Source organism: Thunnus thynnus, chromosome 8, assembly GCF_963924715.1.
Source record: "Thunnus thynnus chromosome 8, fThuThy2.1, whole genome shotgun sequence".
NCBI lineage: Eukaryota > Metazoa > Chordata > Actinopteri > Scombriformes > Scombridae > Thunnus > Thunnus thynnus.
The window spans coordinates 27754523-27776558 of record NC_089524.1 but is presented as its reverse complement, the minus strand read 5'-3'; the positions used below and the strand labels follow the sequence as shown (position 1 = coordinate 27776558).

At 40.3% G+C, this 22036-nt stretch overlaps 2 protein-coding genes across 2 annotated transcripts; one reads left to right on the top strand and one right to left on the bottom strand.

Moving 5' to 3' along the window:
* Positions 1 to 761: 761 nt before the first annotated feature.
* tubgcp5 (tubulin gamma complex component 5) lies at positions 762 to 11907 on the bottom strand. Its single transcript, XM_067597732.1, has 23 exons — positions 11561 to 11907; positions 11390 to 11443; positions 10965 to 11073; positions 10381 to 10477; positions 10193 to 10272; positions 9876 to 10011; positions 9626 to 9743; positions 8862 to 8951; positions 8595 to 8688; positions 8247 to 8499; positions 7242 to 7444; positions 7008 to 7123; positions 6625 to 6887; positions 6295 to 6493; positions 5846 to 6034; positions 5572 to 5754; positions 5368 to 5452; positions 5163 to 5283; positions 4816 to 4967; positions 3401 to 3526; positions 3189 to 3277; positions 2802 to 2902; positions 762 to 2646 (listed from the first exon to the last, which is right to left on the bottom strand). Exons 1-23 carry the CDS (start codon positions 11692 to 11694, stop codon positions 2600 to 2602), a joined length of 3039 nt encoding a protein of 1012 aa, XP_067453833.1. The 5' UTR covers positions 11695 to 11907; the 3' UTR covers positions 762 to 2599.
* Positions 11908 to 13375: 1468 nt separating this feature from the next.
* Positions 13376 to 18637, top strand: chst7 (carbohydrate (N-acetylglucosamine 6-O) sulfotransferase 7). Its single transcript, XM_067597734.1, has 2 exons — positions 13376 to 14757; positions 16261 to 18637. Exon 1 carries the CDS (start codon positions 13464 to 13466, stop codon positions 14730 to 14732), a length of 1269 nt encoding a protein of 422 aa, XP_067453835.1. The 5' UTR covers positions 13376 to 13463; the 3' UTR covers positions 14733 to 14757; positions 16261 to 18637.
* Positions 18638 to 22036: the final 3399 nt, after the last annotated feature.

Below are 22036 nucleotides of genomic sequence, written 5' to 3'. Positions count from 1 at the left end.
GTCTGTGCTGCCCTCAGATGGTTAGGAAAGCTGTTCCACAAGCGTGGTGCAGTAGAGCAGAAGGCTCAATCACCCATCGTGCAAATTGTTGCAATTGTTGAATTTATGAACTAGTTGATAAATTAGATTTTTACCAGTTAGATCATCAATTTATTAGATCTTTACCGTTTATCTTAATTGTTGTTGGAGCCACGTTTGTATCATGTTCATTGTGTATATGCAGCAGTATGTTTTCACCTGTAGTAATTCCCTTTTTGCACAGTTGCTGGTACGTGGAGTATTAGGAAGGTACACATAGGTGAGGCAGTAATCACAGAGCAGGTGTGTTGTTTGCTGGATGAGACAGTTTTTTGACCTTACAAGTGTAGCATGCCATTGAGTCATATTTGTTGTTTGCACACAAATTGTTAATTGATATTAATTGTGTGTGGTTCACAGTCTACACTGTGGATGGACCTGATTGTGTACAATAAATACTTGTAAGTATGGCTAAAATATGGATGTTTGAATAGTAGTAGGTAGATGCTATTGTCATTATAATCATTCTTTCTCCATTCATTAAAAATGCCAAAATGTGACCATACCAAGGGCTTGTTTTGTATTATTGTATCAAATAAAGAAAATTGACGTTAATATAACAATAGGCATTAATATAACAATGTAATTTAAAGTTACTAATATTATAGTAACCTGCCAAAGAATTATACTATTACTGTATAAAGAAGGAAAATCACTTTCAATAACTTAATTTTCAAAAAGGATAAAAGGCAAATACATTTTTAATACAACGTTCAAGAATACACACATACATACACTTCCATTATTAGTTAAAAATACATCCATCCATCAGTTTGTCAAATCATGTACATGTAGTTCAAGGTTGTGGAGTTGAAGCGTATCACAGGACACAAAGGGCAAAAGGCTGATACACACAAACATATTTAGAAATGTTTTTGTTTTTGGACTATGGGAGAAAACTTGAGCACCCATCACAGGACGCTCACACACAAAGACATGTAAACTCTAAATGCCATACAGCTGATGATCCACTGCGCCATCCTTTTTAAAACTATAACCATTGAAATAAGATAAATAAGAACAGGATAAAGATAATTTCCCTTTTATACTAGACATACTAGATGAAAAAGAAAGAATGAGAAAATTCTATGTTGTGCATATTTACCTAAGGTTATCAATTTGATTTAAGCCATACAGCAACACAGGTTGTGCAATAAGGAATTGTAATTTGCAGCTATGAAACGTCATCAGGTCTACCTGGAGCGAGGTCTGGAAAGGTCACTTTAAAAAAGCCTAAAATCGCAGCTCACAGTAGGCTGCTGCAAGAGAAAGACTGCATTTTATCAATGTCCTGTGCATTCTGCAATACCTCAAATGTCTGTTGCCCTGAATCACAACGTCAGGAGAAATGATCCTCAGTGTGCTGATGACGAGCAATTTTGTTAGGCCCTTTGATGGGCTCATTGGTAGCATGCCATCTCCTGCTTACAGTAGAGACAACTGAGTTCTGATTATAATAGATAGAATTCCTCCTGGCACAAAGTATTCACTTTAATTTGTAAAGCAAAGGCATTATACACACTGTAGGAGTTGATAACAAGAAAGTTTGGAAACCTCTGGCAACAGACCTGCTGATGGATATTTATTAAACTTTTAATACTATTTTTCACCTGCAAATGGAAATTGTTAATTGTAATGAACACATTTTATTTGTTAGTTGGAAAATGTTCATTGAGCTCTATTACTACTTGCAGCTGAATTTTCACTTACTGACCAATAAATACCCTTACTTACACTAGCATGTTTATGTAGTGTGCATACATACGAGTATTTTATATCTTGGCTATCCAATTCAATTTTAATTCAATGAATAAACAGTTGGTCCCCGTATGTGTGCAGCGTAGCAGAGGAGTGACAGACAGCGGTGGAGAGTTGGAGGGTTGACGACTACACTCATTATGTTACTGTAAGTGCAATAAAAGCTTTGTGAGTAAAAAGCCAAGAGGAGTAATTTATCAATGCAATCTGCAAAAGATGGACAGAGTCCAAATTCTGAAAAATATTGCCGTAAGGAGTGTGATTTGAGTCATGATATAAACGAGAGCATAATATGAAATGATGTGTTTTTCTACCGTCATACGATGTATATCGTCATATCGCACAGCCCTAAAGCAAGGTTGAACTATGTTTAATATTAAACATGACATATACACCTACATCATAGCGCAAGATTTATTGTGCTTCATATATATATATATATATATAACACATTATTAACAATCAACATGACAGCTCGTAGAAAAAGACCTTTACAAAAAGTACAATTTTTTCAATATTTACAATAAGTTGATGAGTGGTGCTGTGTGTTCACAAGCAGCTTGTTTGACTACGGCCCCAAAAAGACACATATTGTCCTCCAATGCCATGCAGTCCGAGTCCGTCTCCGACAGTCTGATCAGATAGTGACATCATATGTTGCACATCATCACAGGACAATGACAGCAGTCAGAGAACAGACAGTAACGAGACAAAGAAACAAACAGTGGACTTCAGTCCGATCGCGCCAAAGCAGACGCATTCTTCAGCACTGCTCGAACCCTGCCATCAGAGAGAGCGCGAGGGACTCCACTGTACACGAAGGAAAAGAAAAGAAACATCACATTACCTCCATGTTAACCAATAACAACATTTCAAAATGTGCTTGCAGAGCATAAATCTAACATGTAGTTCATTAAAAATCAAAGGTCTGTATTAATTCAACCGAGAATCAGTGTTTTACTTACGATGAGGAAAGGAGCCACGACATACAGCCTTATTGAGTATCGTCACAAGGAACATGTGACAGTTTTTGAAATCTGACTCCATTTTATCAATGGACTCAATCCTGCAATCAAAAGATAAACACAACATTTAGTCACAAAAGGCCTGCCACGAAAGCTACAGCAGCACAGATTTGATACACGGTTTCTGGCTTGTTCTTCTGTGATAGTTTTTAAATGGTTTGGAATTAAAACATAAATCATGAACACCTTGTCATCTTTAAACTACTTCACCACAAATATACTGACATTACATATATATATGTGTGTGTACATTTATTGCTCACAGATGCAATAAACACTATAAATGACAGCTTGTTATTTCTCTTCTGTCTACATGAGAGCTCTTACTTCCAGGCTCCAAATCCAGCTTGCCATCGTTCAGAGAAGATGAGGACTAGATTGAGAACCTTCATTATTGCCTCCTTCACAAAACTGACCTGAGAGAACACGAGAGCAGAGGATAACAGTGGTTGAATGAACTGTTGTAAATGCATGTATGGAGCCACACACACTACTACCCTTACATGAACAGGGAGTACAATGAGTGAAGTGATGTTTACCTTCTCCCTCAGTAAACAGCGGTCATGAATGGTTGCTAAATATCTGTAATGGATCTTGATCAGCTGGTCCAGGTCCTTTGCTTCCTGTACTTGGTGCTGAAACTCTAGTCCCGTGCTGTGCAGAATCTGTCAAGAAACAGCATAGACAAGTAAAAGATTATATGAAAGTCATTAAGTTCAATTTAAAGGCAGTTGTGTATAAATTAGCCTCTGACCATTTTCCAAAGCATACAATATGTTTTTAGATTGATTTCCTACCTTCCAGACAGCTATTGTTTTCTATGAGGAGCATGATACAAATTTGGTAATTTCTTGTTTTAACAAGTTACTGTTTGACAGTTTCATCTAAAATCTGGTAAATTGGACTGTCCTTAAAGCTATAATATGTAACTATTCCACATTAAAATGTCTAAAAACAACTAGACCTACGTTATATATTTTGTCGAGTTGTGTACTGACAGTATCCCAACTGTCTCCAACCATTTTCAAACCCAGAGAAATCTGTAATTTTAATCAAAGTAACGGATCGTTTCATTTGGTCGCTTGCCAATGGCGTCATACCTCCTCTACCAAAGAGTATACGTGCACAAGGTGCATGTGTCAGCGTTGTGGTTGTTCGCCACAATGGCGTCTACCAAAGAGTATACACATACAAGATTATACATTGGCATTGTGTTTGTCATAAAGCTGACTTTTTTCAGTTTTAAGCCACATTTTTATGGTAAACTTCTTAGATCTTGGTTGTTTTTAACTATATCTTTTAACTAGATGAAGGATTTCTGGATCTTAAGTTGTCAGAGAAACAAGTTGAGCAAATGTTTATAGCAGCTCAGCCAGCAGCCCCTCCCTGACATCCTGTGCCTGCCGAACACCCGAACACCGAACACCAGTGTTTTTACCAGTTTTAATCCCCTTTTATGTTTGTTCTAGAGAGGAGGAGACCAGTACCAGTAAAAACCTCCTGACTGATGAACACCGAAGGAATCATAACAGGGAGAAGCTGGTTGTTTAACAATGAAGACAACAACTCCCATGATCCCACACTACTTCACAACATCATCATCCAACTCCATCTTTTGTTATTGTTTTGATTGATAGTACAACATACAGTCAGAACAATATACTTTGGAAAATGGTGGGTCAGTAATATACAGTACACATCATTTCTAAAAAAAAAAAAATGGTTGAAACATTTGAAACCACATGTATGATCCTTTAAATACAGTGCAAGACTGATGATAAAACAATGGAAAAGCACAGGTGTAAATAATAAAATTAATGGCTGAATTCCATTAAGCTGCTTCAGTTTCAGGGTCCTGGTGACACTTGAATATAACGGAGCCATTGTTAATGTTATTAGTAACACCTGTGCTTTTCCTGCCATGACAAGTCAGAATGCTCATTGCTGGTCTCACCCTGGTCATGATGTAGTTGTGAAGGCTGTTGACAAAGTGCATCAGTTTGACCCGCAACAGACACATCCGATGAATCTGTTGATTTATAGGCTCTTTGACTTTTACTTCCTCAGCCAAAGCTCCCTCCAGTTTCTTAGTGATGTTTGTGAACTCTGTGAGAATTAAACATATTTCACATATTAGAGAGACCCTCAGTATAAATGGAACGGGGGAGATTCTCCACATACTGAAGATATTCATGCATCATTAACAACTGACTCGTTTTCATACATATCACTGAACTGAGCCCTACTGTGGAGAATACAGTATAATAAATACTGATTTTTAAGTGCCACCCTAAGTCATACCATTGAATCGAAGTGTGTCCAAACTGTATTTGGCCCATTTGATCTGCAGCAGGAGGAGAAACACTTGATTGTAGATCTTCTGACACTCTGAGCTGATCACAATGTCAACAGGCCAGGGAACCTGTGAGAAAAATAACTAAATGTCAGTATGGCATTAAAAAAAAATCACTGATAAAATCTAAACAAACACATTCAAATTGTTTACCTTGTAACTGAGGGTAAGCACTTCTAGATTATTTACAGGGTGTTTTTTCCTTGCAGGGTCGATGGTCTCCAAGAATATTGACAATCTGAGAAAATATGAAATAATGGAAAAACAGACATTTTTAATAATACAAGAAAACACTGTCCTGTGACATAATTCTTCAAATAATCAGTCTCGTTCTTCACACACAAATACATGCAGTACCTGCTGCTGTCCTCAGGGTAGCGCTGTCCAACTGCCTCCTGCAGCTGAACGTTGAGAAAAGACAGCTGCTGCCAGCTCTCCTTCTCCTGCACCTTGTCAAAGATGGCGGTGTAAAAGTCGTACATGGTGTCTCCTGCTTCCAGCAGGAAATAGTTCCTCATAGCTTGGAGGTACTCCAGCAGCCTGTGGAAATATCAGGGGACTCAAATTCTCTATATGCAGTAACGAGAAAAAGTAATTATTTAAATCATGTAACCCCAAACATGATGCTTACTTGTAGTCTTTCTTCAGAGTCTTCATTAGGTTCCCACAACACTCGATATACCGTCTTTCGATGTGCGGGTAGAGGCAGGAGCGCAGCGTGAGCTCAAACGTCTGGCAGGTGACAGACTGAGAGGAGCGGTCCACGATGAAATCACCTCCGGAGAAGCGCTCATGGAAGTCACTCTGCTCCAAGTAGAGTCTGAAGGAAAACACATGACATTTAAGATTTTAAAACTCTGAGTTTATCCATGCAGGTCTCGCACAAAAAAATATAATCCATTTGAAAATCATATTATCTTTAGACAGAGCCTTTTGTGAGATTATCAAACCAGCAGCTGCAAAAAGGCATTACATAATGTTTTTTATAAATGACAAATTCATGAAATAAATGAATGCTTTGACAGAGCTAGTATTAGCTAGTATTCAATAGGTAGTTTAAATGCTGTGATTAATGCTTACCTGGCAAAGTTGATGGCCAGCAATGGATCATGGACATGATCGATCGCCAGATGCTGTGCAATGATGGACTGCATCTTTATAAGGCTCCTCTTAGTGGCCAGTTCTTCTGTCACTGTGTCTGTCGGAGATTCCTCTTGGCTGCAGAGGCGTGACTGCACTGACTCCAGAAACAGTGCGTATAAACTCTTCCTCTCTGCATCTGCAATGTAACATGTTGTACATTTTTCAAGAAATTGTTCAAACTCTGCTCTGTTCAGCAAAAAAAAAACTTAAAAAACTGTTTCAAGCGCACAAATTAAATACAGTAACTTTTGCAGGGAAAACACTGACCTCTGGAGGATCTCTCTGACTGCTCAACCTCCTTACAGTCCAGATTTTTGAGCAGCTGCATGGACTTCCCAGCCATAATGATCTGCTTGAGGACAGGCTTGAGGAAGGACACCATGGTGAGCTGCTTGTTGCCCTGATCGCCTCCAGAACTGCCGCTGGCTGCATCGCTCAGCTTCTCCTCGTTCTCCACCGTCTCAGACACGCTGTACAGTGTGTAGGTGGCGTACCAGAAGTCCCTGTGGTTCACTGGGACATCTTTGTTCCTGGGCAATAATAAGAGCGAGTGTTTTCAAATTGAGGAAATCAAATGTCATTTAGTGTAGTAAATGTTAGGTTAAAAAGTCATGATGGAATAGATGTTTTAAGGTTCTTGGGGTCCAAACCTCTGGATGATGAACTCTTTGGCAGGATCAAACAGGTGGCCGTGAACAATCCATTCATCCACAATCTCCAGATATGGTCTGACTGTCTCTGTCCATAGTGAAAACAATAAAGCCACCTAGAATAAGAAAAGATGACACACAGGAATGATCACACATACAGATTTGTTTCCTTAAGATCCATGAACTCTCCCTTGTGTTGAATTCACTGAACAAAGCACTCAAGACAAAACTCACAGCTTGCTCTGAAGCTTCCCCGACACTGTCATATTCAATGATTGCCTTGTACAGGGTGTTGAGCAAGTGCGAAGCCCGCACGACATTCGGAGTCTCGGGGGGGACTTCAGCGACCCCGGTGCAAAAGACTTTGTGCAGCACTTTGATCTGTGCTAGGTGAGGGCTGAGCCGCTCCAGAACTGCAGACAGAGTCACCGTCTCATCTGCAAAAAAAAAGAGGCTGACTCATCAAATACCGGCTGATGCAAGCGAGAAACCTCTATTATCTATTCAAGTGTGCCAGTAAGTCATGACAGTGAGCCAGCATGAATAATACCAGGAGTGTAAAACTGAGGTAGCTAAATGGAATCCAGCTATCATTCATTTTTAGCATTAACACCAGTGTTTCTCATACCGTGACATGTCGAAATGTCGTCCATGGAGAATGCCTGTTGCATTATTCATTAAACAGCCATAAATACACAGTGAGAGGTGTTTCTTGCTCACCAGTGTTTGCACAAAACTATCCACCAACTTATTAAAAATCCAGGACCAGATCTGACCACATCACTACATGCTAATAGCTAATTATGCATGACATGGGTGTTTCCTTCACGGGTTGTTTAACATTTTTCATGCATTACTTATAAGATTTGTACAGTACATTCTTTTACAGTTGGATTGAAACACCGGCATCGATATCACGATATGTTCTCTTGCAAACCTGAAGCCTGCATTATCATCGTTTTAACTGGACTTTGAAACTGTCCAGCTTTTTATCATTTCAGCCATCTGCCAGTTTATTGCTGTTCCACTGACATGATGGCACATACAGTGCATGCTGATGTGTGTGTTAATAAGGTTAAGATTCTTCATACTATACACACATGACACAAACTGTGTCATCATATTTCACCAGATCACTTGTGTTGTGATGCCAGCTTTATCTTAAGCCAGTATTACTGTGAATGGAGTTATACTATCTTACCGAATGGTTTTCAATCCCATAACCATACTTGTACTTGCCATTGCATATGATCTCTCTCTCAATTGTGGTCAGCTCCTCTTTAAAGCTGGTAAAGTACTTGTTGAGCGCCCAGACAAAGGCCTGATAGGTCCTGAAGGGAGGCTCGGAGCCCTTCTTGGAGCTGTAGGAGGAACTGGAGCCGGGTGGGCAAGGCTCTGAACTATACCCCGTCACCTCATCTATGAACTTCTGCAACCTGAACACCGCCTGGCCGTACACGGCGATATGCTCCAGCACAGAGCGCAGACAGTTCTGCAGCACAGAGGGAGATAAGATCGTTTTCTTCAGCAAACAGAGGACACGTTTATTAAGATATAATACAAGGAATCTTCAGATTTTTAACTTACACTGGTCAGATGAGTTACGACCACGTTATTCCTTACTGACACTTTTCCATCGTGATGTTGGAATATAAAATGTTTCTTAACCCCAGACAGAAGCCTGCAACACAACAGCATGTAAAGGACACGATCATTTCCCTTATAATCCAACAATGACTCAAATGTTGGGGGATTTACTTGATTATAAAAAGGTATAACGTGAGACAGTAGGAGATACATTTCTCAGAGTTTGAACAAGGAACACAGTCACACACCAGCATCATTACATCTTACCACAGTGTCTCCCGTATTACTTGGGTCTCTGTGACAAAGGCTTTTTCTTCTGGTAGATACAATGGATCATTGTTGTACAAGTGTTGATCCCTGTGAAGAGAAACGCTGAGCATAAACATTTGAAATCTTTTCAATTCACAAATAACCTAAACTGCTACATTTGCCAACACTGTAGTTTATAAAAAAAAAAAAACTATTAGTCTTGGCTGCTATCAACTATTTTGTTATTTATGGAATTTGCATTTTTGTGATGTTTTTTTCTTTCTTTTCAACTGCAACAAAGCAACAAAATTGTCATTGAAAGTGCAGTATTATGGTATTTTTCATTATATTTTTAAAGCATTAAATTTTCTTCAAAGAGGCAAAAAACTGGATGTTGGTATCAGCTTTAAAAAACTACGATGTAGTAGTACGACCATTATTGAAGAAAAAAATGAGTTCTGTAAAAATTCTAAAAAATATACATATTATGAGCATATTCTCCTAATATTACAGCTTTGTTTATAATAGTTATTTCTTATAATTAATGTAACTGATTTATGACTTTATTCTCATGATATTACTTTTTCTCTCAGTGTTATTGTCTTAATATTCTATATCTATAATAATACTATTGTTTTTTTCTTGAGATTATGACTTTATACTTATAATGTGACTTTTTCATCAAGACTATAACATTTTAATTCTCAAAATGTGATTTTCTTGTAAGTGTGACCCTACTGCTATATCCTAAAGTAAAACATTTACAAATGTTGGAGTCTTACCACACATTGAGCAAGTTGGAGTGTAAATGCAAGCTGTGAGGAAAGCGAGGAGCGTGAGCCACCCAGTATGGTGTCACTACATGCTGTTCGAGCCAGGCCCGGGCATCAGGCTCACCCACTGGAAAGACACAAACTGGAATTATTTTCACATTCCTGTGTCCTGTGTCTGTTTCACATTATTGCAATATTAATGTGCGTTTCATTATCTGAAATTCTATTCTCCGTTAAATATAATATGATTGGTTCGCACCCGTCCATGTGACTGCAACTGTCTTGTTAGGGTTGTCCTGGTCTTCCTGGGGTGTTCTGTCCAACTGGATCCCAGAATCCTCCCTGCTGATTGGCTGCTGGCTGTCCTCATCCTCACTCTCCTCCTCAGACCATTCCTAAAAAAATACATAACACTTGATATTTCATAAATAACATTTCAAATACATTCATCAGCAGCCAAAAAAGACAACTCAAGTGAGAATGCTTAACTTCAGCTGGATTAATGTGTACTGAGGTCCTCTCTATTTTTTTAGAGCACAAATATATTGAATGACAGGTTGGTTATGATTTACTCACAGGGGTATCTGGATATGGTCCAAGGTCTATGTCCTCACCCTCCATCAGATATTTAGCCCAGTCAAAGTTGTCCTCTTGTTCTGAAGAGACACCAGTTGAAGAAATAATGATAAACTTGACAGGTGAGCATTTAACAGGATTCATCAACATTACACATGAAATTAAACATTAGTGAAACATCAGCTCACCAGCCTCCTTCACCCTGGGTCTCTCAGTGAAGTTTGTGTTGGAGGGGGACTCCGACAAGGAGAGGAGCAGTGACAGTATGCCATGGTGCACATCAGTCTGCAAAAACAAATAAAGCCAAAGGAAACGTGAACGACGAAGAAAAGTATCTAGTGCTGCAACAATTAGTCAATTTATTTATTGACAGAAAATGAATCAGCAACGATTTTGATAATCAATTAATTGTCATTTTTTAAGGAAAAATGCAAGAAATTAGATGGTTGTAGCTTCTCAAATGTCAGAATTTTAAGCTTTTTGTGACATACATGATATATGTACATGTCTTTGGATTTTGGATTGTTGATCGGACAAAACAAAACATGTGAAGACATCACCTTGGGCTCTAAGAAATCATAACAGGCGTTTTTCATTATTTTCTGACATTTTATAAACAAAGCAATTAATTGATAAAATAAGTATCTGATTAATTGATAATGAAAATAATCGTTAGTTGCAGCCCTGAAAGTATCTACTAGGGATTTGTCTTTGGGGCAGTTTTAGATCATAGACCCTCACTCTATTAATGAGAATATTTTCTGTGCCATACCTTTGTTCCATCTGTATTAGGTAAAGGTGAGTTCAGGAACTCATTAGTGAGCCTCCTCCAGCTTTCTGCTTTACTCAAGTCTGAGTGGACCATGAGCTTTTCATAGATTCTGAAAAACACAGCAGATTACGCATAACAGTGTCATCTGAAATATCTATATATTTTAATGGGGGGGTGTGGGGGGGTTGTATGGCTAAATCAGTCAGATCAACAAAATTGTGGAGGCTTTACGTTTTTGTCATGGGAACATCTTTCAAACATGCAAACCATGGATCCATGGTACAGCATGAAGAATATCAGGCAATGCAGGGACATTAGAGAAACTTTCTGAGGGGACCCCTATAGACCCCTTGAATTACAAAATAACTCTTACGCCCCTGCAAAAGACACAGGCAGAGTAACAAGCACCACACAGACACACTCACCCATTTATACTGCGTTGGACTTTATGGCTGTCCACGTCCAGGTAACGATGAAACCTGACAAGACAACAGACTATTAGCCCACTAACATCACCGTATGATGTAAACACTGGGTTACAAGTTAGCAGCTGACAAGCTAGCTCCCAATCCTGTCAGTGACCAACCTTCACTCACCTAAAATTTGACCAGGCGAATTTCAATGCCAGCTGAAAATTCTGGTCCTCCTCATCCTCAATCCCGCTGATACAACTGATCAACTTCTTGATTTCTCTCTCTGTCTCCTTTTCGAAGGTGCTCCAGTGTGCCATACTGATGTTGACAGTGCTGCTGCTGCTGCTGTTAGCTTTACGTTATATGCATGTAGCTGTCTTTCTGTCAAGGCTTGCGACAGACCTAGTGGAAGCTAAAGTGCTAGCACAAACAAGAAAATGTTAGCTAAATGTCCTTTGTTGCAAACGGCAGGACAGCTTCAGCGTTATCTATTCATTGATTCATCGAGCTAATGCCGCGCTGCTGCGTTTGCCTCCTACAACAGACGAGTGCGCATGCGCGACTTCAAAATCGATTTAAAAAGTGTTTATATGATATTTAATTTTCTTTGGAAATGAAGAACTGTCAACTTGTGCGGCCAAGAAGTTCAATATCTTGAATAAACTACTTAAAGACGACGCTGAAGTTAGCTTCAGATTCGGAGTAAAGGGGAAAGTTAAGGGAAACAATGATATTTAGCGTCTGATTCTCAGTTTTTTCACCATTTATACTCATGAAAAAGAAATGAAGATTTGTGAAACCTTTATTTTGCTCATGAAAACACAAAAAGGGCGCTTTCACTGTTTTTCCCATCCAGACCACATTCAAAAACCACTATATTTAGACTCTGGACTAGATTGCCTAGGAGACTCCAGAGACTCATTAAAACACTGTTTCAGTTGTGAAACCTTTATTCTATTTATGAAAAATGAGAAAAAAAATGGCGATCCTTACTGCTTTCTCCCATCCAGGACACATTAGACCAGGTCCAAAAATCATATACTTAGACCTATCAAATCTGGACCAGATTATTATTATTTTTATAATGACAACTCCAGCTATAAGGTTTGTTTTTTTATCCGGACCGTGTCTGATGTGGTCTGGGTGGGAACAAGCAATAAAATCGCCGCTTCCTTTTTTTTCACAAGGAAAATAAAGGTTTCACAAATCTGAAAATGGTTGAAACAGCGTTTAATCCCACATGAATCAGGCTTTTTGCTGCGATGTCTAACACTATTTCATAAGTAAGAGTAGTGAAAGTGACTCTTAACTTTCCCTTTTCCTCCGAATCGAAAGCTGCGAATCTAAAGACATTACCGAAACGTTGTTGTCATAGGCGCAGAAAGAGTGCCTGGTCAGCAGAATAAGCCTGGGACACACAAAATGTAATTTATCTCTAAACCTCATCGGGAAGCATCTAACCAGATCAAGGCAATAACAGCTGTTAAACAATGAACTGGAACATGAAGGGATTGAGCACATGGACTTGAACACACTCTTTACAAATTACTCTGGAAACTCTATTTTAAAACATAACTTAAGAAGCTATAACTATTTGAAGGAATTAAGAACTAATTCAACAGTTGGTGGCGATAGTGCTCCGAATGGTGGCAATTCGCCATTAGACAGGAAGAAGAAGAAGAAAGTGGGAACACTTCTCCCATAATGCATTGCAGTCCGTTACGACAGGTGGTAGCCGTTGGAGCCTCTCGCCTTCAAGGCTTTTAGATTGGATTATGGCGCTCCTCCCCCGAGAAGCACCGAACTATTCTTTTGAGTGTTCCCCAAAGAAAGAAAGAAAAACTACATATTGTGTAATGGTTTTGTGATACTTATTTTACCAAGCAGCGTTAACAGACTGAGTTTCTGTGAGAAATAATGGATATATATAAAGGAGAGATAATGTTATTTTGTCTTTAATGGGGCGTGGCTAGCACCCTCTCCTCCTCTCACGCATAACTTTAGAGTCGCCACAGCGGTGTTGTTCATATCGCTGTGCCGATCCATCAGAGAAGCAGCTAACCCAGCCCCCTCACGGCAAAAGGAAATGAAGAGGCGGCTACATAAGAAATACCTAATCTTGATTCTGGCATATTCAGGTTTACTTCTGCTAATCCCCTATGTGTTAGATTACCGGGACAAATCCGTCCAACACTCGAAACACGGACTGCCGCAACAACAGCCCAGATGCCCAGATTTGGAGAACACGGTGGCGCTGCTGTGGGATAACGGTTACAAACTCAACGGTAGCGACGCGGCGGAGTACGCCGTCAACCGGAGCCAGTCTCGGATACACATCTACCTGCACGCCACCTGGAGGACGGGTTCGTCATTTTTGGGGGAGCTGTTCAACCAGCACCCCGATGTTTTCTACCTGTACGAGCCAATGTGGCATATATGGCAGGCTCTGTACCCAGGGGATGCAGCCAGTCTGCAGGGTGCAGTGCGGGACATGATGAACGCCTTGTACCGCTGCGATTTCTCCGTCCTCAAACTTTACGCAGGCTCGCAAAACATCACTACGTCGTTCATCTTCGGTTGGAAAATGAACAAGGTGATATGCTCGGAGCCGCTGTGTGATGCACACAAGCGGCACGAGATAGGGCTGGTGAAAGAGGACCAGTGCGCGAAATGCCAAAAGAGGGACATTAGGGAGCTGGAGAGGGAGTGTAAAAAGTACAAGGTGGTGGTGATCAAAGGAGTCCGTGTTTTGGACCTAAGCACGCTGGTTCCTTTGATGAAAGACCCGGCGATAAACCTCCAGATCATTCAGCTCTTCAGAGACCCAAGGGCCGTGCACAACTCGCGGCTGAAGTCCAAGCAGGCCCTGGTGAAGGAGAGCATCCAGGTGCTGAGGAGCAAGAAGCAGAACGACAAGTATAAGCGTCTGCTGGTGCCGAACAACAGGGTGAACCGGGCTGAGAGCTACGTCTCCAGCGCCATGGAGCTCATCTGTGACAATTGGCTCAGTGACATGATGCTGGTGGTGAACTCCCCTCCCTGGGTGAAAAGGAACTATCTCCGCATCCGCTACGAGGACCTGGTCCTGCACCCCATGGAGGAGCTCCAGAGGTTGTTCCGCTTCTCCAACCTCTCCAGCTCTCCTGCTTTGGAGAGGTTTGCTCTGAACATGACGCACGGCCAGGGCTATTCCTCAGACAAACCGTTCTTGATATCGTCTAGGGATGCTAAAGAGGCCATATATGCTTGGAGGGAGCGACTCAATGTTGAGCAGATAAATCAGGTGGAGGCCTACTGCAGCGAGGTCATGAGACAGCTGGGGTATCAGAAGAACAGCATGGACAAAACCACATGAGCACGAGCCATGAAGAATCATTAAGGTATGTGAGATCACATGAAGGGGGGGGGGGGGGGGTGTGGTTTAAGAGTGTTTGATGGTGAACATAGTGTCCTAGATGCTGCCCACGCTCATCTTGTTTTCAAATCAGCACTTCTACCAATACAGGAAGTTAGTGGTTTGACAGAAACCATCCAGCTCTAGGACTGCTGCTGTTTACTGTCTGATCCTTGACTTTTGACCTCCCTCTGACCTGAGTCATATTGAAAACAGAGCGTCTATCTGGGGATCAGTAGAGTATCACATTTTTATTCCACTAGCTCTGCAAGCACAGACAAGCAATGATGATTGATTCGATGCATTTACAGTCCCCCTTCACTTAAAAATGTGTTGATTGTTATTGTCGTTGGATGTTTGAGCGTCACTGTGCAGAATGACGTATGTAGAGTTGAACTAGAGAAGGCCGTCTTCACTTTAGGGAAGTTTAGAGTTATAAGTTTGCTCTTACATGCAGGATTTTGTGACATTACAGGTAGTTTGGAAATGAGTCTTGTGACAAGCGTGATGTGGAAACCTGAAACATGCAGTGCACAGACATGTAACTGCAATTGAACAATTTTGTGGAAAGAGTTTTTATATGTCTTAAAACATGTCTGGAGGGGAGTCTGTAACAAAATCCACCTGTTGATTGTATTTTGTCATTTTCACTATTGCAGTCTGTCCTCACATGATCTGTCTGCTGTGTTAATCAGATACAGACTCTGCTCTCTGTGTTGTAGATAATAGCTCTGTCGGAGCCTCATAATCTATTAATATGTAAAGGTGTTGCTATCTCACATCAAGTGTGGTTTCACTTACTACTGTACTATGCAACAAACCACACTTTACAGGCTTAACCTACCACCTGAACAACAACAACAAACTAATGTTGCAGTTGAATGAACAAAATGTATTTGTGTGCTCCAAAGGCTAAACCTTAAGCTTAATAATCCAGCAATGGCATTTGAGAACAAGTGACACCGCTGTGACTGATTTTTGTAGCCATCAGAGCGGGACAGTCAGAAATATTTCTCCCTCCTTAATGAGCGACTGATCTGCTGTTTAATAGAGGCCTCATTGTTTTCTCCCTGGCATTGCCGGGTCCTCTCATGGATAGCGGGGGGCTGGCAGAGAGTCACTGGGCCTCAGACTGTGCTGTCGAGAAGGGGATCATTGTATACGGCTGTCCGTGACGGCATAGAGCTCCCAGGGTTACCACCGGCCTGTCACCACCAGCTCTCACAAGCAGACCCTTTAGGGCTGTGCAGCCTGCAAGCCATCAGCGATGGAGCAAGACACAGGGTGGTGGTAGTGGGTGCCCCTTATCTCACTGCCTCCAGCGTAGCACTGCTCTATATCTAGTGCGATTAAAAGAGCTCACCAGCATTATTAATCCTATTGAATGCAGCCCTTATGCTCCAGTATTTGTTCCTGTATGCAGCTGTGTCATAATGCTTTCATTTTAATACTCAGCTGACTATTTTCCTCAACATTTCCTGTCTTCCAGGGGCCTGGTATTCAAGGCAGAAGGCAAAAGGTGGAATAACAACGCAAGAAGCTGGAATATGGTCCACTGGGAGCTGCAAGCACGGCTCTTGGGTTGTTTTTTTTTCAGCCGAGGCGGGTCGATGAACTGGAGAGAATCCAAGTGGAAAGAGCAGCCAGTCAGAGACGGATGAAATTGAAACGGGGAGCCGGCAGCTTATTTTTACAGTGATACCTGTTCAACACCAGTGAGGTCTATGCAGATAGAGAAGATATGGGGAGGGGGAAATAAACAAGAAGAGAGAGACAGATGAGGCTGGTTTGTGCCGCCACTGTGCTCACCAGTCTCTATCCTTCTGTCCTTTTTAGTAGCACTAATCCTTCCTCAAATCCCCTGCAGGCGAGGGCCATAAAAAGCAAGAGATGGGTCCTTCTTGGGAGACGACTGCCAGGATCCAGGGTGGCAGCGTTGGGTTGGTTAGCTCTCACCTGACTGACTTATCCGTCCAGCCTATGACTAAGCGTGGCAGTAATCTCGAGCATTACTGATACTTAACTGCAGTTGGCTCACTAACAATGCTAATGTAGAACTTTGAAAGGAGAAACTACAGTATTTTCTTTAAAAGAGGCCTGACTGAGGAACTATTGTTCCACCCCCCCGGCCCCTCAGGAATCTGGACAGCTGCAGCGCCCCACTGACAAAACACTCACATGGGTGTGAAATTTTCTAATATCCCACGGACGTGTCTTGGAAAGCTGTCTCTGTCCTTTGCCAATGAACTTTTTAGCAAGTTTTCACCACAGATGGTACTGATTCATTTTATCTACCATTTTTATTGTTTTATAGTTTTTTGTCTAAACTATTGTTAAAATGCTGTGATATCCCTCCGGTTAAGAATGTGTTGTGTGTTGAGGAGGGGTAAAATGTTTACCAGCATCCACATGTTCAACTTTAGAAGTTGGTTCTTTAATATTTGTTGAGGGTGGAATACCTGAAGAAGTTCTCTTGTCAAAGAAAGAAATAACATTTAGACGATTCAAACTGACTTCAATAAACAGTGAAAACTAGAGAAGCATGTCCTGAACAACGTGCGTGTTATTGCTGTGCGACGTTTGGATGATAGATGCGATGAATATGGACTTTAAAACACTTCAGCATTAGGATTTGATGCGTTACGGTATTCAACTGAAACTGTACATGTGACCACAATGAGCTTTTGATCAGTGTGCAACAGTGAGCATGTTAAAATTTGAATGGAGTTTATACTTCATACCAGTACATTAAGTAAGTTATAGATACAATGGTAGCAAATGGGCCACCACAGAATGTAATGTATTTTGTAAATTATTACTCAAACTGTACATCTCATCATAATGAGCTTGTGTACAGTTGATTAGTGGGTGATAATGACCAGTTGACATTTGAATGGACTTTATGCAGGTCCTGAGTTTTAAATACTATGGGTCTGAATGGGCCTCCATGTTTTTACAAGTCAGGATCAAATGACGTCAGTCGGGTGTCCAAATGAACATTGAAACAGGTTTTCCTTGCTGTGATCATTCCTCCTGTTCATGCTGACCACTAGAAGATCCCCTTCAAATGCACTTACAGTGTAAGTGATGGGGGATACAAGAGGGACTTTGGCACTAAAAAGACTAACTTTGAAAGATATCTACTTGATGTGACTCATTTGGACGCTGAAGCTTCAAATTAGCTTCAGCTAAACTTTTAAACACATTTTAGCACAGAGGGACGACTGTGGATTTTGTCCTCCATCACTTACATTGTAAGTGCATTATGAAGGATCTTCTAATGGTCAGTATGAACGGGAGATTACAACAAGAAAAACACATTTCAGTGTTCATTTGGGTTCCTGACTGTTTTAAGACAGACTTGGGGGGAAAAAAAATTGTGAATCCGTCCTTGAAATGCCATAATAACTCACAGACTGTACATGTCATCAGATGATCAACACAGAGTTGATTTTTGAAATATCAGTGCAGTTACTGGCTGAAATGTAAATCCAATAGATGTCAGTGGGGATTGAATTTTAATATTAATAACTCCAAGTAAAAGTTATCAAAAAGAAAAGTCATAGCAGACAGCTACAAAAAAATCACTCACATTTTGACATGAATCACCATGGTAGCATATAAACTGTGACTTTTGACTTTTAAAAAACTTGTTTTTCCAGGATCATTTCATTCAATATGCAAATAACATTTGATCAAACTGCATGAAATTGCGAGCTTTAAGTGAGGGGAAAAAAGCACAAAAGAATAAGAAAAAGTATGCAAGACAGTGATGTAATCTGATGCATTTAACCCTGATGTTAACCCTAAACAATGCAAACTTCATGTGATGGCTTCTTAGACCTAAATAAAAGACAACTGGGTGACTTATAGTTTAACAATTTTTATTAACATGTTGACATGCAAACCATGGCAGGTAGAACCAGGCAGCCAGTTGCTACTAGAAACAACAGGTGCACATATTGACAACTGAGCTACATCTCATATTTCTCAGGTACAGAGAGCAAGTAAATATAGCCAGCAAGACAACTGACAGCACAACAGTCTGGAGAGAAATGAGTGCGCATGAAGGTTATATAAGAGTCCCACGAGTGTCCTCTGCTCGAGGTAAAGTGCCAAACTCTGCTAATGTCTTCGCCAACATTTAAGTTTTACATGAAGTTGCTGTCCATAAAGTTCTCCAACATCTCAAAGAAAAACTCAAAGTCAGTTTGAACTCAGTGTGTTAACATACAGGAGCTATGTTGCCTTTTTATGCACTTTTGTTAGTAAGTACAGCCGGAATCATACAGAAATCCACTACAGATATGATCAACAGTCAGTTTTCACATTCATACCATGATCATATGGTATGAAGAATGCAAATCTTCAGGCTGTGTGACCTTTCCATATAACAGAAGAGAGATTAACGATCACAGAATCTAACAATAATGGCTTGTTGAGACAAAATGAATGTGATTATTTTAATGCCCTTGATACAGACAAACTTCCCTATCATCAGACTGCAGAGATGTTGGTCAGAGAGCACAGTGCTATGCTTCACATTACTTCTCACTCCAGCTAGAGTTTAAATGACCCACAGTCCATCCTGCTTGGCAACAGCTTACATAACTAGATTCATTTCCTCTTGGAAGTCCTCAGTGCATCATAAAATTTGTGCGTGCCTTCTCCCTTGTGCGAAAGCCTCAGATTCAACTTACACAATCATGCCTTTCACACCTGCCCTTGTGTACTCATACATAAATGCAGGAGCCACCGTGTGCAGTCGAAGGAGAAAACAAAGGCGACACGTGCTGCATGGTGAATTCAAAATGGGGAGAGGCTCAGATGTCTAGACGTGGTAAAGGGAACACAAAAAAGAAGCAACAGAGTAACATCTTCCTACTCCCAGAACAACTATGTTGGTTCAATCAGAGGCTCCACCAGCCTAAAGGGCCTGGATACATGTATATGATGTGCCAGATAATGTGCTAGTATTTACATTTGTAGGAAAAGAGCTAAACGTAACATCTTGAAGGCAAATGACCAAATATTTCCCCTCATAATCATGCTGCGTGGGAGGAAATTCCAAAGAGTGCACTACAAACAGTGAGGATATGTAATTAGAAGGTCAACGAGTAACTGATGCATTATAAATAATGAAACATTTCTATAGTTTATGTGGAGTGAGACAAATCACCATGTAGAAAAAAAACAATAGGGCTCAGTGTTCTACTGTGGATAAATGGCAGCCAACAGAGATTTGCTTGGCAAGCGAAATTCAGAAGCTCAGAATCAGTTATGAAGGATTTGCATGCTGGAGTTGAGCCTCTTACCAGTTAAACTGTTCTGTGTAGATGGTAACTGGGCCACAGGTGAAATGATGTCATGTACTGTATGCTGTATTTGATGTTATCCACCTGCTGAACACATGAATCTATCCACAGTTGGGACGACATGCATTCATTTGGTACCAAAAGAGAAACCATAACAGCAGGAGGTTCACATCATTTTCTGTAACAATGCAGGATGCCATCAGCCCACTAAAGGTACAATCACAGTAATAGGATTACATTTCACTGTGATTGTACCTTATATGATTACATGTGACAAATAAACTTGATTGATTGATTGATTAAAGGGAACAACATGTGTTCCTATTTATTATCAGCCAATGTTAGTCCAATTTCAGGAAATAAGGGAATTCAGGTTACTTATAATCAATGCTTAGGGAAGTTTCTGCATTACTATTATTTATGTGCAGTGACTTCCAGAGAACTAATAAGCAACTTCACTTTTACATTTTTTGGCAGTGAGTTAGATGAAGCTACAGCCAGCAGCCAGTTAGCTTAGCTTAGCTGGAAATGGGGGATAACAGCTAGCCAAAGGTGTCCAAAATAAAAAAAAAGCAAAATCTGCCTAATAGTAGCCTAATTCAAAATAATTCAGCACATGACTCGACATGTAAAACTGTAAATTGCCATTTTTACTCTGCAGTTTTTGTGCAGATTAAACAAACAAGATATAATGTGCTAGTTGGTGAGCTTTATAGGTACTGGCAGGCAGATTTGTTACCATCAGACAGTGCTAGGCTAGCTGTTTCCCCCTGTTTTTCTTTGTGCTAAACTAAGCTAACTGGCTGCTGGCTGTAGCTTCACATTTAAAGGAAAGATATAAGAGTGGCATTGATTTTTATCTAACTAAGTGAAGAAGCGCACTTCCCAAAATGTCAAACTATTACTTTTAGATCATCTCATCCAAATGATGTTCAAAATCATTGCATCATGTTCTACAAAAATCAGTCTTCTGATTGGATTTTTTTTTTTCCCGCAAAATGGAAATGTGTGTTAAGAAATTGTCTCCGAACAAGAACAGGACAACACAAATTAGAAACTTATGTGTGTTAATATATATTGCAGTTAACCCAGGAACTCAGGTTTAAGACCAACAGGCGAGACGCTAGTTTTACAAAATCTTCCATTAAAATACTTGATATTAGTGATTTATGAGACCAACTCACTTCATAGTTCAGTTAAAGTGCTAACAAGTTCAACAAGCATTTGATGTGAGTATATAGGGTAAACAGTCCAGAGACACCACAGTTTAAGAATATACACGATGCTGATGCAGGTAAAAGGTGAGTTCTGCTCTGTCAGGGTATGTGTAAGCACTAATCCTGGGTGGTAAGCGTTTGGTATTCAGACCTTCTCCTTTTTTTCTACTTTAAAATGTCTAAGCACTGTGAGGTTGTCAGATGAAATCTTGTGGTGTTTGAAGAACTATTCCATCCTCAAACTTTGCTGTACTGCTCTAATGAAGACTCAAAAATCTAACCTGTGCAAACATGTCATTGCATTTTATAATTTTAAACATTTTTCAATCTGCAAACAATGTAGCAATAGTGCAAAGTAATCAGAATTATGATGAAGGCCTGCCTTTTATTTGACAGTGTTAAAATTCCTTTTTAACTATTTAAGACTTTATAATTCATGATGATATTTTAAGTTTTGGGAAATCATCATCTCAAGAGAAACAATGCAATTAGCATCAAAACACTTCTGTTGCTTGTTCATATTATTGTTGTGAAAGCCAGCCCTTAACACAGATAATGATCCAGGCCAGCTCAAAGACAAGATACACAGATGCTATTTGTAACAGTCATGGGATGTAATGCACTGAAAGGAGCGGTCGCTCTGAGGAGAAACAAAGCTCAGCATTGTAGCTATTTACATGCTCGTATTCTTCACCCCTGTTACTTCACCCATGACGAGCTGTGGTGGTGGTGG

Excerpts from the sequence above, each read along its gene's own strand:
- tubgcp5 (XM_067597732.1), bottom strand. The coding sequence starts at position 11,694 with ATGGCACACTGGAGCACCTTCGAAAAGGAGACAGAGAGAGAAATCAAG. Across the intron at positions 5,755-5,845 it reads ACTCTGAAGAAAGACTACAA|GCTGCTGGAGTACCTCCAAG; the intron begins GTAAGCATCATG and ends ATATTTCCACAG. Across the intron at positions 3,278-3,400 it reads GCTGTTTACTGAGGGAGAAG|GTCAGTTTTGTGAAGGAGGC; the intron begins GTAAACATCACT and ends GTGTTCTCTCAG.
- chst7 (XM_067597734.1), top strand. The coding sequence starts at position 13,464 with ATGAAGAGGCGGCTACATAAGAAATACCTAATCTTGATTCTGGCATAT.